The 16,863-nt window shown below is 43.1% G+C and overlaps 1 protein-coding gene across 3 annotated transcripts in view; it reads right to left on the bottom strand.

Annotated features, from left to right (window-relative positions):
- LOC146201857 (uncharacterized) overlaps positions 1–16,863 on the bottom strand; it is an 83,944-nt gene that overhangs the window by 39,928 nt on the left and 27,153 nt on the right. For 2 of the 3 annotated variants that reach the window (XM_084587820.1, XM_084587819.1), the window contains exons 7-9: positions 15,712–15,825; positions 13,376–13,630; positions 2,848–2,946 (exon numbers count right to left, since the gene is read on the bottom strand). In XM_084587820.1, coding sequence (XP_084443946.1) covers positions 2,848–2,946; positions 13,376–13,630; positions 15,712–15,825 — 468 coding nt within the window. The remainder of the gene's footprint in view (positions 1–2,847; positions 2,947–13,375; positions 13,631–15,711; positions 15,826–16,863) is intronic. The other variant, XM_084587822.1, reaches the window with a different exon arrangement.

Below are 16,863 nucleotides of genomic sequence, written 5' to 3'. Positions count from 1 at the left end.
GCTGCGGTTGGCTGTGTGCAACTTACGTCAACCGACGTCAATGTCCCTAATAACTTGATGAATTCTTAAATAACAAGTGACAATGAAGTTTTCATGCTTGTGGCTAGCGCGATGTGATAAACGAAGAAAAGACCAGAGTTACTGTCAGTGAGAACACGAGTTCGCCAAGGAAACAATTACGTGTACCTCACATCTAAGAAGTAAACACACGCATGCAGTGTGATGCAGTACCTGATGCGGAACTACGGACAGCATGGTTCACAATCTGTGCTCCGTAACCACCTTACCATCACTATCGGCCGGTGCCTCGCAATTAGCTGCCGTTTTGCAGTAATGCTAGCAAGGTGGGAGAGCCAACTGTTAGCGAAAACACGGCACCCTTTCCACTTTGTTTTCGACAGCGGCCGAGCACATCACCCCAAGTGGGTTTTGAGGCTATTTGCCACGCGCTTGCGTGTTTCCTGTTCATATTGCTCATGATAGTACATCTATGGTGGCACATGTCCGTCCTGCACAGTTTTTGTCTTATGGGAGCAGTGCATGCTCACTGAGAGGTGCAGCCATCTTCAAGAAATTACAAAAAGTATTAGAAAAGTTGCTTCTGATACAGTTTTGCAAACAAAAAGAGAACTGATCTTCATATTTAGTGTTCTGCGCGATTACAGTAACACGCTTTCATGATTTTGATTTCTTTGCATGATCGCAGCGGAAGCGCGTAAAAATTTTTGCATGTCTTCATTGGTACTCTCTTGCAGAGGCCTACAAATGTCAACTTCTATCCGTGTTAGAGCTGTTTTTAGTCTATTACAGATGCTCATGGTGATTATCACTCTCCAGGCTTAGTTTATTGGTTCAGATGCCTGGTAACATGGTGTTATGACCCAAAGTGGTCTCTTCTCTTCATATTAGCAACAATACCTCTAGTAGCTCGCATGTGGTTCAATGTTTCAGTCTGAATTGGATGACAGCTGTCTAACAAATGACAGCTCATCTTCGCACAATAAGGTCATTCCACCAGTTCCAGTTCCAACTATATTTTTGTTTTTAAATATATACTGCACATTTTTGCATCTCTGAAAGATATGTAACCAAAATACTGTGACAAATTTTTTTCTCCCTCTTTTATATTTTTCCTGTCTTGACTCATTTCGGTTATCCAAAACCAGCAAAAAAGAAATTTGACTATCTGGGAGTTTTCTTTCTTAAAACAATGTGATCATCAATGGTTAAAAGTCGACACCAAGCAGTGTAGACGGCACAAACAACAAAACAACAACTTGGCTTCTATGCTCTACAAAAGTGCTCCTAATAAGAAAATATTCAGTTACTACTACCAAATATGCCAGGAACTGAATAAATTTTACAAACCTAAGCATGTTGTTTAAGAAAGCAGATACATATAGAAAAATAAAACCCGAAGGAAGACGACATGTAAAGTAAACATTGTCACGCAAGCCATTTTCAAATAACTTGGAGTGCTTCTCAGCACTTCCTGCTGCATGGGTATGCTTCCCACATTGTGTAGTATTCTTTGGCAATAAAATTACAATATAGATTTTTTGTTGGTTTACCGAACCATATTCCCTAAGGTCATTTTGGCAATCTCCGGATTCACAAGGTCTTAATTATTAGACTTTGGCTCTTCAATGCTTCTTGTATACACGTCGAGTTCTCTTATGCTGTCAATGCATGTTAGAAGGTAGAAAAAAAAAAAAAAAAAAAGAAGCAGTGATACTATGCAGCAGGGATGCAGCTTTCTGTTCACTTTGAGCCAGTTTGAATAAACTGGCGAAGCTTTCACTTCCCTTTAATGCAGTATGAATAAGAGAGTAGTAGTTTGCATGCAACTGAGGGCCCATGTAGCGAGTGGCCAGGGTGCTTGGCACGATTACACTGGGTGTCCCAAATGGGCATCAATACATATTGATATAGTTTTGCAACCTCATCACAAGACAAGTGCAGTGCATGCAAAAGTTAGGGCACAGGACTACAACCACAGCAAACATTGTCGAGTTCAGAAGCACTAGCAATGACAGTGCCCCCAGTGGGTGCAACAGTACAAAAGCTTCCATAGGTCTCATGTATCATTCTGCTGCAAAAAGTGACTTCCTATTCAAGCAGTTTGAAAGTTGCTATCAAACAGAGATAAACATGGTTCCCTACTGCTTAGCTGCTTTCTCACTGCATAAAAACCATAGGCTGAAAATAGCAATGTGTGACATAGCTAAAGTAAAATCAAATATGCTTTAGTAGAACCTCTCCTAAAATCATAGCCAAAAACATCTCCCACAGAGTTACACTTCTTTTCTTCTGGTGCAAAGAACTCTTTGGGAGGTTGACTCTACTTTGTCAACTTCTGACATAAGTTGCGTCAACATATGATGAATCTAGGGGGCATGCAACGTGAGCAAAACTGCAGCAGTAGTCAATATGCCAGAGTGACATCTCTGCAATGTTGAAATGCTATGGGTGACCAAGCACTACAAAATCTCGTTTTTTTTTTTCAACATGTACTAACAAGCTTTCTAACTAAGTGGTAACATCTATAAATTCCTTTATACTTACTCTTGTGATATTTAAAAAAAATTTCTGGCGGCTTGAGTAAGTTTTCCTTTATAATGTGCCTTTTTTCCACATTTCTAAAAACTTATGAGGTTCTGCCACATCTTTATTTTGCAATGATCAATCACTCCTTGACTGCAACACTCACAGGGTGTATAATGCCCCATTTTAATGTGTTCAACAAGGCTGTATTATTTTTCTTTGCAAAAATTTGACAAAGAATAAGGAGGAGAAAAAACAACAACCTGACTTTCTTGCAAAGCTGCGCTAAAGAAAAAATCTTACCAGACTCGGTCAGTTGAGCAACAAAGCTGTCACTGGTGTTGTACTCGGCAACATTCAGAGAGAGCCATATGTACTTGCTAGAAGTACGCGAGACAAGCCCTGCAAGGAATGAATCAATAGAATGCTTATTTACAATTTTCATTACAGTCAGAAACACAAATGAAATGAGAACCCAAGCCTTATTTGACAAACGTGCACAACACACATTACTCCCACCAAAGGGAATAACTATAAATGTTAAGCATTCAATTTTTCTTTTTTTTTACTGCAATGGGAAGCTTGCTCAGTTCTGCAACAATTTTGTTAGAAATGTTGTATAGAAAATTTCTATGAAGCATCTTCCGTCACTGCATAAGCCCTTTTTACATACCCCAATAGTGGAGAAATAGTGAAGATCTGAAACAGTCATTCACTGAAAACTAAAATAAAGCTCATCCATCAGACAGACAGGAGACATTAGTGAGCAGTAGCGTCCATTTCAGATTCGATGAGAAAGGTTTGAAACACTGTGGTGTTATCTAGTGACAAAAACTAAAAGCACATCGGTATTGTAAAGGGAGTGTTGCTTTTCATCAACAGGTGCACTGGAGAGAGCTTAAACTAAAATTAGACATAATGAAGCGAAAGAAAAGAAGAAACATTATGCGCCTAAAACAAATCAGTGCCATTTTATAATATGAGGCCACTGGTCAGTTGCTTGTCCTTTAAGGAAATGTACCAAAAGAACAAACAAAAATAACTAGGAAAGGAACTGGTCGCAAGTATGTATGCTACGTCCTCTACTGTTGGCTTTTCCTCAAAAAGCATAGAACCAAACTACAACAAAATCAAATAAGGCATGCAAATATTCAGGACTTGAATATTTTATCCTTTCACTAAATCAAATTAGACAGTCTCCGCTCAAGGTTAAATGGGTAGAGACACTATATTACAAGGTAGTACAAAGCTTGTCACACACTTTCTTTGTGTTTGAAAACCATCCCAGTCAAGTGTTAGATTCAAGGGAAGCGTAGAAAATATTTTAATTCCTTTTTAAAGTTTGTGGAAATGCTTGCTCTTGCATTCCGGACCTATCACTAATGCACTGACTGTGACGTAAGTTCACTGAAAAGACCATATACAAGTATTTGTGACATCATTGCACAGTTTTCTGACGTAAGAGACGATGCTGCTGGTCAGCTCATTTCGGCTGTTCTTTTGCGCCCATAGCGTTCTAACGAACGGACAGCACGACAGCTCACTGTAGCCAATATTATGCTTAATAGTAATATTCATTCACTAAAATTTTCAAAGGCTGCAGCCGACGGCGCGGCAGTGGTCGGGGGACGGCGTTGTCGGTCGCCGCAGCCGAGAGCGAAGTGGCCAGCGGCGCAGCAGTGAGACAGTGTAGCCCTCCTTGAATTTGCACCAGAAAAGACAAATGTTATCAGGACTGCCTGCTATACTCGTGCAACAGTAGCATGCCTGCACAAATGCGGATCCTTAGGTAATGGCGCCTCCCGCGAGCGAGCCGGGTGACAACTGCGCTGCTCTTTGCCTGCCATACTCGTCACTATGCCTAAGTCGGTTTGGCCGGACGGCCCTCGGAACGGGTTAGCGACTCAACGCTGTAATAAAGGTTCGTCTTCCGTCATCGCTTTACTATAGGAAGCCTATCTCATAATAAAATAAGCTCGATAAAACGTGCGTATGGCAACAATCCTTAATCGGCTTAATTTTCTCTCCACAAGTAGCGCCAACGACTGTTCCGGGCCGCTTGCAGCATTGCTTGGCGCACCGGGGTCACACCGGCGCTTCGTGGTAATTTTACGTGCGTCCTGCGATGTAATCAATTGTCGATTTCAGTTTACTGTTGCCAAAATTATTCTAGATGACTGTTTCCATTTAATAAAATTTATGAATTTTTTCTCAACGATCGCCAGATTCGCACACCTAAAGCGGTGCTCGAAACGGCGCACGAAAGGGGTGCCTCGATCATTGCTATTCAAACTATATACTCGCGAGCATTTACGCGCGCTGCTTCATAGTCAAAGCCTCTCCCGCTTTTAAATTTTTCCCAGCCACTCGCATAATATAGAAATTTGAGCAATATTGCAGCGAAGCGAGCGACCGACATTGGCACTACTACGAGCAACAAGTTGTTGAAGAACGAGTTGGCGACAGTCGTTCGCAGGCGACAACGGCATATCTCCGAATATTTCGCGTTGGCACGGCGTGACAGGATCACCAAAACGACGCAAACATGTTTACGAATGCAGTTTGACTATAGTAAACTAGATACAGTTGACCAACTCTTTCTGCAGTGTGACTGCACCATGAGAGCATATGGTGGAGCCACACTGCAAACAGAGCAGACGATGCGCCTGCTCCTTGACGTCAAAAGTTGTTGGCCCACGTGACATTTAAATGTTATGTCTTCTGTTTCTTTGACGTCAAGTAAAAACATGGCAACTACGAACCGAAACCGAAACTGTTGCATACTAATAATACGATAATAAATTATTTAATGCAATTTCGGGCTTCTAACACCGTGCTCTATGCTTACAGAATCGCTAAGAACTATTTACAACACAAAAGCACAGCTCAAAAATTTGGTGTACCTACCCCTATAATTGAAATTGCATTTATTTAACAGCTTTCAACAATTTTCTAACAGTTTTCAAGTCCTCTATATCGTGCAGCATCAAAAGGTTTCTTTGATAAAGAATAAAAAATTGACTTTCACTTCAATGCTACACGGCACACTGTGTGAACAATTCTGTTGAGAAAGGAAGAGCGCTCTCGTACTTCGAAGTTTCACCTCTTGCAATACATAATAAACAAAAAAGGAGTTGTAGAAAAACTGCCTCATGTCTCCATCCAGATTCAATGTAATCATATAAAAAAAAAACTTTGTCACTGTAGCACTCTTTAAAAACCAACCACGAACCAATCAAAAATATATACTATATATATATAAAGTTGAACCTGGATATATCGAACTCGAAGGGGATTGCGAAATAGTTCGATATATCGATAATTCGATATACAGAAATCAGCTTGAGACGCCACTTGCGATCATGAAAAATGATACGGTATTTGTCGCGTAGTCAACCCACTCGCATAATGAACCCACTCCCCATTTTCGCCCCCGAGAATTTGAAGAAGAAAAAAAAAAAAAAAGTGTTTGGTGGCACGTTCCTCCGTTTCGACCCTCGCATCCAAAGCTCATTCATTGGCAGCGCGCCAAGATGCTGCGCAGCGATAACGCCACGACATGTTTATTTTTCAACTACACTTTTCATAAATTCTGCGGCGGCAGGGAGCGAACTTAGCAGAGGGCCTGCGTGAAGGCTTCATTGCACAAGCCTGGTTCGATTTATCGTGCCGCGCTTGGGGTGGGGCGGGCTTAGTCCACTGCTACAAAATCATTGACAAGCGTGATAGCTGCAAATGCCGTTTGGAGCGAACAATGCTATAAGCCGGTGGCATGACCGCAGCATGCTGTTGGCTGCGGTGGCATGAAAAAAAAAGGAAACTGCCCCTTCTTAACATCTGCAGCCGCCATAGCTTACGCTGTGCCGCACGTTCAGCAGGGGGGTGGCATGCTGAGAGTTCCACGTCCGCGCTATAGAAGCCACCACCGTAGAAACAATACCAGCGCGTTCAACCCGACAAGAACAACTCTCGCAAAAGAAAAAAAAAAATTGCCGCTTCTTAACCTCCGCGGCCACCACAGCATACGTTCAGCCCGATGGCAAAAATAAACGACTCTCTCAAACAAAAGATCTGCCGTTTTTTAGCGTTCAGCATGAGGCTCATCGCACGCCAGCCGCCGCGCGCAGAGTGTTCACAACACACACTGGAAAAGCGTCTGCCACAGGCTGAGCTGGCTTGTCCGCGCATGCATAGTGTGTGCTGCTGCGAACGACACCGGGAGAGAGAGAGGAAGGGGAGAGATAAAGCTCAGCAGAAGAGTGGGCACACCCTTGCGCTTCGCTCTATCGCGTTTTTCTCCCTCTCCCGAACACTACGGCTGCATTGGTTCCCTCTCGTTCCTTCACACACGACTTGCAAACGTCACGTGCTAGCGCGGCAACGATCACCGCAGATATGTGCGCCTTTGGGGGAAGGGCGCGGCGCGCGGCACTGTCCTAGACCAGCCTAAAGGATCTATAAACGTGGCTTGAAAACGTCACGCGGCAGACGGCCGAGGTGATGCGATAGTCTTTGGGGGCGGCTCACCGTCCAATGCGTGGTGCTGAGTTTGATATATCGAACGACCGGTGAAATTGAGTTCGATATACAACGCAGCTTTGCTATACTTTTACATGGGATTTTCAAGGTGATATTCCACGAGTTCGATATAACCAAAATTCGAAATATCCGGGTTCGACTGTATATACATAGTTTTTGAAGTTTTACAGTAAAAGCTTATTAATTCGAATTTCACGGGACAGGGAAAAAGGTTTGAATTATCGAATGGCCTCAAAAGAACCGACCAGAACCATTTGCATTTCGGTAAATTTACAGTACTTATGCAATGACTCCTAGAATTAAAAAAAAAAAAAATACAGAAAAGCTTCAGTCGTTGGCGAGTCACTCCGTTTCGAGCCATCACGGTCCGAAAGGCATTTCTAGGCAGTGTTAGCCATCATAGGAGTGCGCCAAGATGCTGCGCAGCGATAACATTACGGTGTGTTTACTTTTTGATGTTAGCTCTAGTAAAAGGGGGAAAGCAGAGCGCCAGCGCTTGTCCGGTTGTGCAAGACTCATTTTGAGTATGTTCACATTATTATGCCACGGGTGATTGGGACGGGCACTGTCTACTGCCACTCAATCATCGGAATGCGCGATAGCAGCAAGTGCCTTTTGAAGCGAGCAATGCTGAAAGCCAGCACCATGATCGTGGCTGACCGCATGCGTCACGTGCTTCCGTTGATTGATGACTGGAAGAATGAACAATCTTCTCGCAAAACAAAGCATTCGTCCAAATTAAGCCTTTCATGGGCGTTGGCTGGGACCACCCCAATAGCTTATCTGTATTTGCAAATAAACAGGGCTCGAATTAGCGAGTTTCAAAGGGCGCGTGAAAGGGAGCAGGCAGCCGCTGCTGCGGCCACCAATCCCTACCCTTCAGTGCCGCCGGCAACCGTGCCTGTAATGGCGCCATTTAGGCTTTACCCCCTCTTCCATGGTTTTACCTCGTTTCATCTGCTGTCTCCGTTTTAGACAAGCGCAGGCCTCTAACTATGCCACTCTTTCACGGAGGACTCTTTTTTTTTTTTTTTTTTTTTTTTTTTTGCCACATGATGTGTGCCAAGCCGCCCAGACGCGGCGGCATGTAGTTCGAATTATCCAAGTGGAATCGACTCGCATTTGAATTAGAGGGCTTTTTAGTACACAGATATCTATGGAGCTTGGCCGGACCAAATAGTGTAGTTCAAATTATCCGAAAATTCGAATGATCAAGGTTCGCATTAACGAGCTTTCACTGTATATATTCAGGGCAAATTATACATATAAAAACTGCCGAAAATGCAAGAATGATATCCTTGAAACTATGAAGTATCCAGGAGGTAATGGCATTGTTTGCAAAACGCAAGATGCAAGAGATAAGCAGCAACTTTGGGCTACAATGTAAGCAGTGTCATCCCTCACATATTCCCTCAGAATGCCTGGAGAGCAGTGCTGGCAGAGCAATTTTGCCTAAATGTCACTTTTCTCATTTTCATGCCGTTTTCAGCTGTCTTCTGATTTCATAAAGCACATATGACATTCCTTCATTCACCTGCCAGCTTGTCAGCGCAACATCATTGTATGGAGCTGCATAAACAGTGAGAATAGGCGCCATGAGTGCATAAGTTTGTCCACAGCGTGACTCTTGTCTGATAGGCTATTCCAATTGGCAGGACACAGGCCCCTGTTGATGAAAGCTGTGTCATGTGCCTAGGTGTTCTACGTAATTCCCTATGGCGGCGCATGTCTGGGGTTGTGCAGCTGCAATGAATGTGTGCCGTGAAGTTGGACATACTCCTAACAGGCACATATTAAGTGTTTTTCTGAATTTCGCAAGCTTCCAGTGGAGTCAGACATGCTGCCACGTGTGCTACATTTCCTCACAAATACTGCCATTAAAACTAAGCATCCTTGACAGATGGAAATACAATGGCAACAACAAAACATAAGAGTGGACACCACGTGCTGGTCACTCTGTGTTTTGTCCTTAGATTCAAAGCGTTGTATATCTATCATGATAAACAAGTTTGCTCGAGCATCTGCCCTGATCCTTGACAGGTTTAGATATACAATAAACAAACCACACACAGTGGCAAATGCCCAACACTGTGTTCACACACAGAGGTAACGCTTGAGATGGTGGAGCCTTAGTATTCTCGTAACACTACCAGGGGCAGCGGCAGCCAGATCTATGGTATATGCCATTATCTACAGTGTATGGTTCTCTTTCATTTGCTTGCCATGACACTTGAGAACGACCTTCTCATGCCGAACTGCCTGGATTGTCTAGTGTGAATTACAGCAAAAGTGAGAAATTCAGCGCATACAGCAGCACACAGCATTACGTGAGATAGTGCGATTCAGAAAAACACCCACTGGATAGTGCGCCTTTTGGGAGGGGGGGGGGGGGGGGGGGTGGGTATGTTTTGTTTCACAACACAGGTTTATCGTGAAGCTTTAAAAACAGGCAAAATGATAAAGAGCACTTCGTCACACTTCTTTTCAAAGCACTCCCTATCTGTTACCGCATAGCGGCCTTAGTGAGTTAAGTTTTGCTCACATGGGTATGTACCCCCAGTTGGAGGCAACTCCTATGCACATATTTCGTGGTGTCCTATATAAACACCACCTTTGAAATGGCATTTTATAATTTCACAACCTGCTCTAGGATGTACACAGGTGATCTCCACAGAATCAAAAAAAGAAAAAATAATAATAAAAAAAAAACTGCCTTAGAAACTTGTTTACATGTATTCCCATTGGCACTAAGCCTACTTTTTCTTCCCAGTTGGCTCCGGTGTCCACGAATGCCACCTTCGTTTGCAAACACGGTGTTGCTCGGCTGATCACAAGGACATCCCCAAGGTGGGCAACAGCAGTTCTGCCGCTGTGAGCCCACCTGCCCATCCATGTCTGCGATCCGATCACCCAGCCAGCCCTCGATTAGGTCATGGCTGGACAAGAGGGCATCTAGCTTGGCAATGCACAACGTACCGAATTAATTGTCCCTGCTTTGCAGACTCCCTTGCCACTATTGTAAATTTGTGCAAATCGCTGCTTCCCTGCAGTGCTGCATGTAAAAACGCATTTAGGCATGGCCATGCTATTCGTGGTGTCAATTCTGTGCTTTCAGTCGGTAATGCAAACAAGTGCAGATACAGTTCCTTGCAGCCCGGCATTCCGATGCCCATGACCTCACAAGAATGAAAAAACAAAAAGAAAGCAACCATGCTGCTTGTTTCTTATGCAGTCTTTGCAAAAATGAAATTGCACCACAAGAGTTGTTTAGACGCACAGTGAAACGTGCAAGCAGTGCTGTATAGTCAATGTCAATTTGAAGGTGATCGCTTTTTTCTAGCAGAGAAAAATTAAATAAAAAATTAAAATTTTCCCCGACAAAATAAATTTCTCATTTTCCAAAAATAAGCTGTAACGACGGATGAAGTGACAAAGAAGTCAGTTATCCTGATCTACTATGAACTCCTTCACATTTATCGCGACTGAGCCAGAGTGGCCTAAGTTTGCTCCCTGGCTTTTGTTCCTTTTATCTGCTTCTATCTTGTTAACTACAATGTAAAAAGCTTCCCTGATTCTAACTGACGAGAAATGTGTCGGAGCAATGCTGCACAAGTGCCACAGCTTCACTCGCTCCAGGCATGAGAAATATGATGGATTAAAGCAGTCAGTGCGATGACCACATGCGGAGTAGAACTTTGCTTGCTTCAGCTGCAATGCCTCCTAGCCATCTCTCTCGTATGCACAGCTGCTGCAGAAGATGCGGAAAGTTGTTCCACAATTTTCAGGCTATTCTTGATGTGACAGCGCTAAAGTAACAGCAGCTGGCACCGGCATGGCTGGAAAATTGTGAAAAGTCGCGAGGGGTCGGGATGTAGCCATGGCATTGCTTAAAAAGAAAAATGGATGGCCAAGTGGGGGAATTGAACACCTGACCCTTGGATTACGAGTCGGACAACCTACCCCTATGCACCCAAGGCATGTTCGTCCGAGTGGGTTAAAGAGCAGTATACGATGGCAACAAATGTATCGTCTGCAAAAGGGTGCATCAGGGGACCCCAAAGCAATGGCAGGGACCCTTTACTGCTGTGTCATACTCTTAAGGTGAACTCAAAAGTCCCTCAAGTTTTTGTTTGCCCAGAAGTGTAGTCCATAACAATCGTGAGAGCCATTCAGTTTAGCGAATTTTAGGGAAATGTGCTAACAATTGCAAAAATGATAAAAAGTAGAAGACACCAATGTACAATATTTCTTTTTTTTTTTTTATGTGCCGAGATTGGTTTCGTTTGGATTATGGGGTTTAACGTCCCAAAGCGACTCAGGCTACGAGAGACACTGTAGAGGAGGGCTAAAGAAATTTCGATCACCTGGGGTTCATTAACGTGTAACAGTACACGGGCTCCTTACTTTTTCGCCTCCATTGAAAAGCGGCTGCCACGGCCGGCATTCAATCCTGTATCCTTGGGCACAGTAGTAGAGTGCATTAACCAATGCACCACTATGGCAAGGCTGTGCCGAGACTGATATAAGCTAGCATTCAATCTATTTTTTTGGCAGGTTTAGTGAAAATCTTGCAGGCAAGGTTCTACCACATTGGTAACGCGTCTAAATTTCTGGGCCAAGCTTAAGAATAGGCGATTAGTCTGCCCATCAACACATATCTACCACTCAACATTTTCTGACGGATCACATTGCTTGCACATGCACCAACTGTTCATAACAAGTGCACGACCACTATCAGATTGCTATTTACCCCAGACAGTGGAATGTCCATATTACTACAGTCAAACCCGGATATATCGAACTCGAAGGGGATCGCGAAATAGTTCGATATATCGATAATTCGATATACAGAAATCGGCTTGTGACGGCACTTACTATGCGAAAAAACGATACCGAATTTGTCGCCCTCCACTTTTGCACTCGAGAATTTAAAAAAAAAAAAAAAAAGCGTTAAAGCCAGCTCGCTTACATGCAAGCGATTTGAGCGATCTCTGTGGCGAGCAGCAGCGACAGAGTGAAAGATTTCAAACTTGTTGGAACTGCGTCCCTCTCGCCAGTCAAGCCACCGCGGCAGCTCAAAACAAGGTTTCTGTGTCGCCAGAAATTGCACGGCAGAAATCGCGAGCGTTTTTCGCTTGCATATCGATGGCGCGTCACTCCGTTTCGGTCGTCTAATCCACAGCTCATTTCTTGGCAGCGTGCCAAGATGCTGCGCAGCGATAACGCTGCGGCGTGTTTATCTTTTGATAGCTCCTGCCGTGGCAGGGAGTGAACTTGGCAGTGCCCGCGATGGCTTGATTGCACATGCCTGTTTCGATTTATCGCGCCGCGCTTGGGGCAGGCGTCATGATCGCAGCAGCTGACCACGTGCTTTCGTTGATTCATACATGCAAGGATAAACGACTCCCGCCCAAAAAAAAAAAGAAAGAAAGAAGAAAAAAAAAACCCTGTTGCCTCTTAACGTCCACAGCCACCATATCTTACGCTACGCCTCCGCGTACAGCACAATAAGAATGAATGACTCGCAAAAAAAAAAAAAAGAAGAAGAGAGAGAGAGAGAGAGAGAGAGATTTTCCGCTTCTTGACGTCCGCAGGCGCCATAGCCACGTCAGCCGCCGCGCGCAGAGGGTTCGCTACACACGCTGGAGAAAGCGTCAGACGTCTGAAAACGGGCTGAGCTGGCTTGGCGCATGCGTAACGCGTGCTGAAGGAGAGAGATAGCTCGGCAAAAGAATGGGCACACCCACGCACATGGCTTGCAAACGTCATGTGCTGGCGCGCGGGAAACGATAACTGCAGATGCGCGTGCCTTTGGGGAATGAGCACGGCGCTGCCCAGACCAGCCGTCGCAGAACTGTCCCCTTTCATTCCTTCCGTGCGTGGCTTGAAAACGTCACGCAGCGAATGGCCAAGGGGGATGCAATCGCCTTTGAGGGAAGGCACACTCTCCAGTGCGTGGTGCGGAGTTCGATATATCGAACGACCAGTGAAATTGAGTTCGATATATGACGCGGCTTTCCTATACTTTTACATGGGATTTTCAAGGGGATATTCCGTGAGTTCGATGTAACTAAAATTCGATATATCTGGGTTCAATATAACCGGGTTCGACTGTATTGTTTTTTTTTTTACTTCCCAACATCACATAAACAATGCAGAATTGTTACCAATTCAAAATAACTGCCTTCTCTGATAGTTTATTCATTACCTACTGGGAAAGAACAACAAGCAACTGCTGCACTTAAATATCAGAAGAATAAAAAAAGAAGTGAGCTCATAACTGGGCACTTACCGGTGACGCGCTGGGCATCCCCCTGAGAGGCCTGGAGAACAACAGGCGAGTCGCGCCTGCCACCATCTGTGACTACCAGAATGTCCTCAGCACCAGCAAGAGAAAAGCTGAACAGCTCCAAGCCGAGAATGTTGTTGTCTTGACCACGCACCACCCAGCGACAGCTGAGGCGTTCCAGAAAATTCTCGGTCATGTTTGGCGGGAGATAAAGTGTCTTCGAAGATCCTGATGTCATTTCCAACATGCCACTGCAGTCTAGAAAAAAACAGGCACAGACCAATCAACCACTGTAGCACATTTTTTTCTTCCTCTTCTATTTTTGCTGATGGGAAGGGGTAGGTAGATGAAAGCCTTGTGCTAAAAGAAAGTGCAAGGGCACTCTTCATTCGTTAGACCAAGTTTGTATGTGAAATACAACAGCTAACAATCCCAAAATAAGGCTTGTTCCAGAAATATAAAAAAAAAAAAAAAACATAAAACCTGGATAACTATACCCGAAATGCTGCTTCACACTATAGACACTTTATCTGAAAAGCATAAAAAAATATGTTGTTACATCTTTCTTCATTTCAAAAATCAAAGAAAGCTTTTCTACCATGCAAATTCTGGACACAGGCACCTAAATGCTACTCAGAAAAACTGCTGGCATCACAGCAAGGGGCAACCAACCGCTTAGCATCATGATAAGAAAGGGGCAACAAACCCCTTAGCTGATAAGAACTGTTGACATGCATGACTGACGCAGCTGAACAAAGTATGAAATTCCAAAAGTATCAGCCCTCAACACTAAACACCTAGTGCACATTATGCGCCTGTGCCTGTGCATCTTGTGTACTCACTAGAGTGAAGCGATATTCAATATTTACTACTTTGAGAGCCCCATCCCCCCAAACACACACACACACACACACACACACACACACACACACACACACACACACACACACACACACACACACACACACACACACACACACACACACACACACACACACACACACACACACACACACACACACACACACACACACACACACAAAACTTGAAGGCACTACAGTGACATCCATATTGTAAACGACTAATTTTTCACAAACAACACTTTAGAACCTCAGTACTAATACAAATCTCACGGGGCCGCGAAAGAATTCGTATCACCTGAAAATTAGTACCATCAGAATGAAGCAAAATCAGAATGCAGAAACACGGGAAAGGCATTCACGCAGGTTTGTTTATGGCTGAGGAGATTTATTTATGACCATACGTCCACAGCTTACCACTCACAGTGTGTACACAGCGTGACAGACAATCGCGACATTGGCCGTAATTCAAGCGGTTCTTGATAGTTTTTTCGGAGTCATTCTACAATTCGAACTTTCGGATAATTCAAAAGCTTTTTCTCATGCCCTGAAGTTCCAATTAACAGGCTTCTAAATAACTCATGTGCTTCATTAAGACTTTTACATCATATTTTTAAGACCTTCGATTAGTTGAAATCATACAGCAGTTGTTGCTTCTGGCCCTTTTCTTTTAGGATCAGATTGAATAAAAAAAAAAAAAAAAGGTGCAACATGTTTGATATTCCACACCGCTGCTAAGCAACGCGACACAGTTGGGAGAAATGTATTGCTTTAAGCCATTTGTTCAGTTATATTCACCAACAGTAGGGAAAAGCTGGTCTAAACAAACAATATGTAAATTTTTCGGCCGAAAAAGAAAACGGATACTCTACCAAAAATAACATTCTTTTTGTTGCAGTATTCAAGCTAGCTTGTTTTAGACCACATGAATTTTAGATAGAATGAATAACGGATATTATGTTAGCTTTCAATGAATTTGCATCATCAAGAATCTGTCTAGAGTGACATTTTTCCCTGTGTACTTCAGCTTTTCTGGATAAAAAGACATTTTCTTATTAAGTGTCTTTCTCAGACTGCAGTTCTATACCTTATATGCATAATGCCTTTCACTAATAGTGGGATATAACTCTCAGGAATGTTACACACTGGCAAGCTTGAAAGAAATTATGCTGGTGACTGCTCACAGTGAGTGCTCGGCTAGGCTATAAACACAGCAAGTATGAACAACCTCGGTACAAACACGTGCCTTGTTCCACACAAAAGTACCCCCCCCCCCCCCCCAGTATGAAAAAGATAAAATAAACAGTGAATAATTGAGGAATGAAATTATTACAAAAGCCATCAGTGGCGATCAACAAACAACAATGCTGAGCTTGTTTGTTCCAAGTAGCACTGGCCAGAACATGCAGCAATGTCGTCTTGCCCTCATTTACTTCTGAACATGCCATAAAAGCAAAAAAAGTATACTAAAGCACTCACTCTTGTAAACAGAGTCAATAAGCACTGTGCCACTTTGATCAGCAATGCTGACGTCTAGGGCGAGGGACAGTGTAAGAGGGTTGCCAATGAAGTCGAAATCTGGCATCGTTTCTGCTGCAAAAAGAATGAGGACTGCAGTCAGTAAATGGTTTAGCAACAACCAACCTATATGTATTTGACATCTCTGTGTTCAAAAATACCTAAACTAAAGAGAACAGAAAGTAGCAGGTCATATGTCTCCTGCTTGGTTTCACACCACATTATTATTGACAGGGCATTTGAAGAGTGAGAGTTTATTTCTCAAGAAAGCAGAGAAATCCAGGTAAGCTACAGTAAACTATAAACATTTTTAGCAAAGCATTTGGCAAACATGTTACTCTAAAATATGTTCAAGCAGCCCTCAAAAATTGAAAAATAATATGCCTTGACATGTAAAACAAGATATAACAAGCTAACCTGCTACAGTGAAGTCTCAAGCATAAAACCAAATACACTGTAAAATATTTGCACCTTTGGAGACTAAAATCATGCATAAAAGCAAGGAAGATGCCCTGTTCATTTTTCAGATTGCTTCCAAATAAACAAGCTTGACACGTTCACCTACACAGCTCTTGAAGCTTTGGTTAAGAGACATTTAGGATCACACAAAAATGCATATGATGACAATTGCTCATGCTGCCAGTAGTCATGGCCCATGAGCTCCATCATTTTAACAGATACCAATGAATTTGCTCACTGCTTTTTACTATGTCAACAGTGGTGCTTATCGGCTTAATTCTGAAAAGCAGAAATGCTTCAGCTAACAAAGCAGGGTGCCAATGAACTAGTCCTGAGCTCTTTCCAAACTCCGTAAGATTTTTGCTCTTAGTAAAAATTGATTCTATGGAAGATTCTGGCTACGCCAACATTTGTCGGGCAGCTAAAGACACATTTTATTTAATTTCTAAAAATTTGGATTTAAAAATTAAGGTGGAAATGTAACTATGCTACTCCATGGGCCATAGCATTACTAGGCCTGCAGTATGGTTAAATAAAAAAATAATTAAAAGGGACGAAAGTACATCCTTTTTCTTGCATGAAAGAAAAAAAAAAGCAAGAAAGCAAAAAATAAAATAAAATGGGGGGGGGGGGCATGACAAGCTATGGTAAAAT

Source organism: Amblyomma maculatum, chromosome 1 (genome assembly GCF_055883805.1).
Source record: "Amblyomma maculatum isolate TAMU_Amacu chromosome 1, ASM5588380v1, whole genome shotgun sequence".
Lineage (NCBI taxonomy): Eukaryota > Metazoa > Arthropoda > Arachnida > Ixodida > Ixodidae > Amblyomma > Amblyomma maculatum.
The sequence above is the reverse complement of the archived record's forward strand: the minus strand, read 5'-3'. Positions and strand labels throughout refer to the sequence as shown.